The sequence below is a fragment of the Epargyreus clarus genome, unplaced genomic scaffold, assembly GCF_041222505.1.
Source record: "Epargyreus clarus isolate Ecla_fem2 unplaced genomic scaffold, WU_Ecla_fem_2.2 ptg000002l, whole genome shotgun sequence".
NCBI classification, from domain to species: domain Eukaryota; kingdom Metazoa; phylum Arthropoda; class Insecta; order Lepidoptera; family Hesperiidae; genus Epargyreus; species Epargyreus clarus.
In genome coordinates this window covers 6,304,772-6,312,445 of record NW_027332210.1, presented here as the reverse complement: position 1 = coordinate 6,312,445, position 7,674 = coordinate 6,304,772, and the positions used below count along the sequence as shown (strand labels likewise).

Here is a 7,674-nt window from a genome sequence, read left to right as displayed (position 1 = left end):
TAACGTTTCCACGCTTATCGGCGCAGAGCCAGTTCGGGGAAAACACTCTTGCGGAAAACCCATTCAAACCTTTCATATTTCAAACGTCGATCATATTTTGGCCTTTTTTAGTCGATGGACTCAGGTCACTTTTTAAAGTAGAATTCGTGGATCGAACAGAGGAGCGAATATATAATTGTATGTTAGCTTCATTTTTTTATAATATAGGAGTAGCAGATGAGCATGCAGTACACCTAATAGTACGTGGCTACTGCCGCCCATGGACATCGGCAATTTTTTTTTATTATATACGAGTAGCAGACGAGCATGCAGTTCACCTGTTAGCGCTATGGGAACCAGACGTGGGATTTTTTTTTATTATTGTTTGTTATTGACGACATTTTTATTGTATCTTTATTTTCTGAAAGTTAACGTACCATTATCATCCCTTTTACTTTACAAAAGTGTCCCATTTTATATGCCCCAGGACCCCTGTATAGTGGAAAAATTCCTGAATAAGAGAAAGTTATTTTCAATTTACCTTACCATCTTACACAAAATATAATTAGTGAAATAAAACGCAATCTTTTTCTCTGTTATCTTATATTTAAAAGGTATTTTTAATAACCGTTGTTAAAATCTGTGTTAAGTATTTTAATTTCGACACTTTCATTTTCTTGGGAGAAATAATTTTCAACATTTGGTTTTTTGTATCGTTTTGGTTGTGTTTAAATTAAATTACCGACCTCTAATTGGAAGTACAGGCCTTAAACGCATTATCTCATTTTCAGCAGGTCTGAAAAAAAATACACTTTACTCATTTTAATTGGCCTCTTTAATAAGCTCTTAATAATTTAATGACCTATTATATTATTTTAGCCTGTACCCTTACCAGGATATTTTACGTTTTGACAAATATGACTGTTTTGGTATTTGCCCATACAATTTCCAATCAGCGCCCCTAGCGGATTGTGTCAGAACTTGAAAATAGTATGGGCCAATACGTAAACAAATACCAAAACAGTCATATTTGTCAAAACGTAAAAACTCATGGTAAGGGTACTGTTATAGCAAACGAGCTGGTATTCCACTTGATGGTAAGTGATCACTGCTCATAATATATTATACATCTAACCAAGTCCATATTAAACAGGGATTTTACCTATATTCTTAACCACACAGATTAGTAAAGATTAGTCACTCCTAACAAGAAAATGTACATAACCAGTTTTGACAATTGAATTTGTCCCTGTCATCTATTTTCGTCTTTGAAAAATATTAAAAAAAAATAGTTTTTAGAGCATTTACGAATGAAACGATATTTCTTCGAATTTTTCTTCGATTTCGTGTTGTTTTTGCACCACTTAACTGCACATGTTGGCATTGTTCCGCGTAAATTACACCAAACAGTCAGCCATTTTACGTATGTCGTGACAGCCATTTGTGGCTTCCTTCAATTACAAGGCGGTGAGATATCTTTACTAGTCTATGCTTAACCACTAAAATTTTCCTCTTATCAAAGTCAGCCCATATCCAAACTGTTCAACCAAACGCAAAATACTTCACATTAGAAACAGATTAATTTCAGTAAATGCTTACTTTTCAAAATCGACATTCCAATTAAGGTCCAGAATATGTTGGTATTTTAAAAATGTACCTTAGTAGTGAACAACAGTTGAACATGACATTACATGACATGACATGACAGACATGACATGACAGAGCGATAGACTTCTTCAAATGGGGCTTGTATGAGATCACTTTGACTGATGTAGTAACAGAAGTTTAGTTTACTTCGCCAAAAAATAACGTAAGTTACCCATCAGGATGGTGTGTCCACGATATTGTTCTCTGTATCATGTGGAAACCGCGTTCTGCCGGCGGCTTATTGCATAACGATCGACGTGTGGAACTTTAAAATTAAATAATGTTAAGTACATATTAATATAAGTAACGAAGTAAATTATAATGTAGTAGTAGTAGTAGTGTTAATTGTGGATATTAATAAGTATAAAAAGATTATTATATTGAGTTATGTATAATACTCTGAGAAAATAAACTACTTCAAATATAACCTTTTGTCTCTCATCATTCAATAGGGGTAAAAAGACAATCCAAAACCCAGTGAAACTGTAAGGCCGCTAGGACTACCAGTAACTACACAATTCGAAAAAAATAAAAAGGCATAATTTTGCTATAGATTTGAATAAATAATATTTGGTTTGAAAAAATCATAGAAATCATAGGTAGATTAATATTCTCAGGTTAACGAATTTTATGATAAGTCAATAATGTTTCAACAGAAAAATTCATAGAAATCGAACAAACAAGTACTTAAATATTTTTTTAACAAATTAATAAATCGTATATTTAGTATGAAAAAGGACATAGATTTAACAGTTTCTAACTTACTTCTCTCCATTGACAACACAGTCCAAAAAAGCTCCGTTACATTGTGTACTGGTGAACAAGTATGGTCCTTCACACTTAGACTCATTAGTCACACGGAACACCGAGGCCACACCAATCAAGATCTCATGCGTACCTAACCAGGTTATTATAGGTCCACCATGGTCATTCTAGAAAAAATAACAAAATATTCAAAGAAAAAAATAATTGAGCAAGATGTGTACCGTACGAGTACCACCAAATTTTCATTTATTTTTTATTTTTTGTATTTATTATCGTAGCAGCTATGGATGTAAATGAATTGAGAAACGTTCTACCAAATACGGTTTAAAGAAATAGTAAAAAATGCTAGAAATTGGTGGTTTCTTGTACGGCGCAACCATGTTTATTTTCAAGTTAATTTTATTTTTAGTATTTGTTGTTATAGAGGCGACCGTTATGCATGCCCGCAAAAATTTCAAGTGTCTATCTATTACGGTTCAGGAGATAGAGCCCTGCGACAGACGGATAATCAGACAGCGGGGCTTAATCAAATCAAATCAATTTTTTTTTATTCAAAATAGGTTCTTTACAGAGCACTTTTTGAATGTCAATACAAGTACCACCACTTCACAAGGTGTTTCGTTATGGAGAAGAAGCAGCGAAAGAAACTCCATAACACACATCTTAAAAAAAAAATGTTTTTAACAATGTCAACTTAACGTAATGGTACATGTGGAGCTGGAGCTAATTCAGACCACACCGTTTTGTCAGTCAAATAATCACTTACATTATAGTACGCTTTTTTACATAGCGTTAGTTTAACGACATGTTTGAACTTTTTTCTGTGAGATTCAAAATGTGGTCGGGTATTTTATTGTAGTAGCGAATACAGTTGCCCATGAAAGATTTAGCCACCTTACATAATCTATGTTTAGGAATTGCTAATTTATTTCTATTTCTAGTATTAAAGTTATGGTGGTTACTATTTTTTTCAATCATATCAGTGTTTTCTTATATATATATATAATATTTTCATAGATGTATTGACTATGTACCGTCAATATGTTAATAGTGGGAAACAGTTCTCTTAGGGACTCACCACGCCGCAGACTATATATTGACCTTATTGCTCTTTCTTGAATAGTAAATATAGAGTCTATGTCAGCAGCACTACCCCACAGTAGAATGCCATAAGACATAATGTTGTGAAAGTAACTGAAATAGACAAGCCTGGCAGTGGGAATGTCTGTTAACTGTCTAATTCTTCTTCTGCTTAGTAATAAAGTCCCTTTATTACATTCTGGCTACGGAAACCTAGTTCTCAAACGAATGTAAAGTTCCCCGATTCGCAAGTAAACTGCATGAACTTATATCCTTAATCCTTCTGATTAAGAGAAAATATATGTGCTTAATAACAGGATAGGAATAGATTGATGGTGATACCTGACAAATGCCATGTCTCCGAGTAATTCTGTTTGTAATGTTCATCCCCTTACGTGTGTCTTCACTTGGAAAAAGTGTATCAATACATTCCAGTGGTATCTGAAAGAAGTAAAGAAATAATTTTAAGTAAAGAAATAAATATAATATATTAGTGGCAACCTATTATTCGACTCGATAGAGAATACGTTATACTCGTACGACAATTTTGAAGTAAGTTCTCATGGAAAATCAAATTTAAATTCAAATCTCATTTATTCAAAATGGATCCATAAAGAACTCCTTTCTTAAAAATGAGCCTTTTCCTTTAGTTTTTCATACCATTACTTCTCAGAATTTGATCCTTATACACTACACTATTCGATGACAGAATAATACAGGGTGTGTTTTTTTTTCAAAACGAAATCGGTGGACTCCTCGCCATGGAAATAGACTTTTTTAAAAATCTAATGATGCAGATTTAGTTTTGATCAAAATCGGTCTTTTTTGTTGTCGAGTGGGTTTGTATGGTATAGTGGTATTACCCGGTGGTTCGAGCTCCCACTCTTGCCACCCGCAACCCCGGAAGCCCCCTTTTAGTCGCCTCTTACGACAGGCAGGGGATACCGTAGCCCTATTCTGGTCCCGGAACTACAGGGACAATCAAAATCGGTCTACTAACAGCATATTTTACTAATCCTTATAGTTTCGGATTTGGCCCTGGAGGCCCATTCATATATAGAGGATAAAAGATGCTTACCGTATCGTTACCATCTTGGTTAAAGTCGAAACAGCCATCCGCCAAAGGTTTATTCGTTACAATGAGGTTCCCGGAGTCATCGATGTTGCCAGGGTTATTTGTGCAGATCATGTACCTGTCAATGATCTGATCCATCTTTGGAACATTGCTGTACGCCTCTTTACACAACTCCTTTTCTTCCAGTAAAGTTGACGCATAGTGCAAATCTTCTTGGTTATAGTCTTTATTGTCTGATGGCTTAAAAGTTGCTTATTAGTCTGGGAATGGCACTATTACTCTAGAAGTTATTAGTTTTGAATAATTTAAATAGAAAGAAATTATCTACAATTATGCTGTCTGTGGGTTTGGGGCAAGTTTCCGCGATTAGTCAAGAGATGACGCTACTAGTTCTGAATCACGCTATCGACGTTTTCTTAATATTATGAAGCACCGTATTAAGACTGTTAGAGCACGTCAATCTACAGGCACGATCGCCTCTATATCTTATATATAAAATTCTCGTGTCACAATGTTAGTTAGCGTACTCCTCCGTACCGGCTTTACCGATTTTCACCAAATTTTATGCATTTGCATTTTGTTGCATTCAGTAGGTCTGAGAATCGGCTACTATCTATTTTGCATTCCCCTAAGTGATAAGGGTTCTTCACCCTTAACATTTTTTTAGTTATTTGTGGCAACACAACGTTTGCCGGGTCAGCTAGTCGATGTCTAAATGTCTTCATAGTCTACCGAATTGGTCAAATTCATATTTGTAGCCTATATCTGAGTAGGTTTCGTTACATTATATTTTTACTGCGTTAAAGAAAGTATGTATTAAGTATACAAAGTTAATCAATTAGCGTGTAGTACTACAGGTTTCAAAGACGGGATTAGCAGAGATTATTTGTAAAACAGAATCTAATTTCTGCAAACCTTGTACATTCAAAATGTAAAATAAAAAATAAATTTATCTGGATATCAGTCTTTATGTACCTATAAGTTTCAAAACACACAAAGGTAATTAACTCGTATCGTACAAAGGTATTTTATGTAAGTTATATTTTGTTTTCTTAGAAACTGAGAACTACTAAACCTGATACAGACTTCACAATAAAAATAACTGAAACTTACGTTACGCCAGATTTCCGAATGTCCCCATCCTAAGACCAAGGCATCTAGTCCTGGTGCTTGATATTTTGGTTCATAATTGATAGTAATAGGCGCTGGTGGGTATGAGCAATCATTTTTATATGACTCGTCATTAAAATCGTATGGAGACTCCACTTTGACGACGCCCAGGTCTATGAAGGCCCATTTCTCTAATTTCTCGTATTCAAAATCATATGCTGGATCAATAAAAAGAAACTTAGTACCTCACAATACTTATTAGTATCAAGAGTTTAGGCCAAGTGCAGATTTGTAGATTTCATAAATCTTTAAGAACTTATTTTTACAACACTCTCAGACGTGGTTGCTACTCGGACTCTCGTTCGAGGAGTCCAAGCTTCCAATCCTAGGCACCTCAAATTTTCACAATTACGTGCGTATTACAAATTAATTATCATTTGTTTTACAGGTGAAGAAAAACATCGTAAGGAAACCTACATACCTGAGATCTTAAAAAAAATCACCAAAGTATGTGAAGTTTACCAATAAGCACTTGACCAGCCCGGTGGACTATGGCCTAATCCTGCTCATTTGAGAGGAGACCCGTGCCCAGCAGAGAGGTGACGACGACGTCCTTCATTCCTCTAATTTAAATCTCTAATATTAGGTACATTATGCATACAAACCTTTTGGTACACACGTATAGACCACCTTCTTCTTCCTATTCTTAGTACATTGATTCTGGTTGATGTCGTCATATTTCACATACTTATTGTACCCAGCGATAACGTACATGTACTGAACATCTTCGACACAAGCAGCGGAAGTGACGATGTAGAGTGGAGATACTATGGTCCCGCCGCAGATCCAAGCGTCGTAGTTTTGTGGTGACGCCGATGCTTTGACTAAATAAACCTGGTATAAAATAATAGCCAAATTAAAAAAATTAGTCCCCTGTGCCTTTCCTTCACAATTGTTATGTCTTACATAGAGATAAGTATCGGTTTGGTACGGTCAAACACTCAATCACGGACGGTGATCACAGACAGTCATGTGCGTTTGATATGTAACGTCGAACGGTTAGGGGAACGGAAGCCCCTTAGAATAGGTTAAAAAAGACTTGTTTCCCGTCGAAACCTTTCAGACTTTTTTGTAAGCATCGAGTGAAAAAAAAATAAGGTTATAAATAAGCCCATATTGAGTAGTAGGTATTAGCGGACTGTATCAGAACTATAGTGTCAGTAACGTAACATTAAGTGTCTAAATTGACAAAATGGCTCTTTATGTTTTGTTTCTCTTTTTTGCGAACATGTGAGGTAGACTAAAAGTTCATCGTCATTTGAGCACTTACTTATTGTTACGTTTACTCAGTCTACTGAAGCAAACGGAACAGAATAATGGATTGAGTAAACGTAACGTAAAATTGTGGTATGTTTTGAAAACTCGTGGTAAGGTACAGGGCAATAGGTATTGTTTGACAAAAGAGTACGAATGAACAGAAGTTCTTATATCTAGGACCTTTACAGGTTAACGAAGAACGTTAGGTAGAAAGTTTTAGACGCTTAGCGATAACGATGAATTTTGTTCATAGTCTCCTTGAAGTTGTCCTGAATAATATAGATCCTTCAGTTCAGGGTTGGAACTTTTAAAACGGTTTTAAATCTTACCATAAATCTTTTGGACGCTATTACTGGTTTGCCATGTGTGATTCTTCTTTCACCCTTTGAGTCTGTTTAAAAATATAAAGACAATTGGAATAGATTTAAAGGTGGTAGAACTCCCTGAAGTTCGGTTCCGGCGGCACCACCACAACATCTATTTCTGCCTAATAACAGCAGTGTTAAACGTGTTCTGATTTATTCTGATTTGAAGGAGACATTCTTATCCGAGGCATTCCAGCTTAGTCCTCAAAAGTAGCTGAGCATCTGTGCGCGACCTCAGATAGTATCTGGAGCTGATTACAGATATCCATGGGCGGCAGTAGCTACTTACCATCAGGTTAACTGCACTACTACTTCTATATTATAAAAAAAAGACAA

The 7,674-nt window shown here is 35.4% G+C and overlaps 1 protein-coding gene across 1 annotated transcript; it reads right to left on the bottom strand.

The window, feature by feature from the left end:
• Nucleotides 1-612: 612 nt before the first annotated feature.
• Nucleotides 613-7,431, bottom strand: LOC140746686 (uncharacterized). The gene is made up of 8 exons (XM_073078796.1): nt 7,303-7,431; nt 6,322-6,550; nt 5,660-5,874; nt 4,550-4,786; nt 3,814-3,912; nt 2,392-2,558; nt 1,799-1,891; nt 613-775 (listed from the first exon to the last, which is right to left on the bottom strand). The coding sequence occupies exons 1-8, from the start codon at nt 7,303-7,305 to the stop codon at nt 718-720; spliced, it is 1,101 nt and encodes a 366-aa protein (XP_072934897.1). The 5' UTR covers nt 7,306-7,431; the 3' UTR covers nt 613-717.
• Nucleotides 7,432-7,674: the final 243 nt, after the last annotated feature.

Coding starts and splice junctions, on each gene's coding strand:
- LOC140746686 (XM_073078796.1), bottom strand. Junction 2,559..3,813: donor GGAGACATGGCATTTGTCAG/GTATCACCATCA, acceptor TATTTTTTCTAG/AATGACCATGGTGGACCTAT. Junction 1,892..2,391: donor TGTGTTGTCAATGGAGAGAA/GTAAGTTAGAAA, acceptor TTAATTTTAAAG/TTCCACACGTCGATCGTTAT.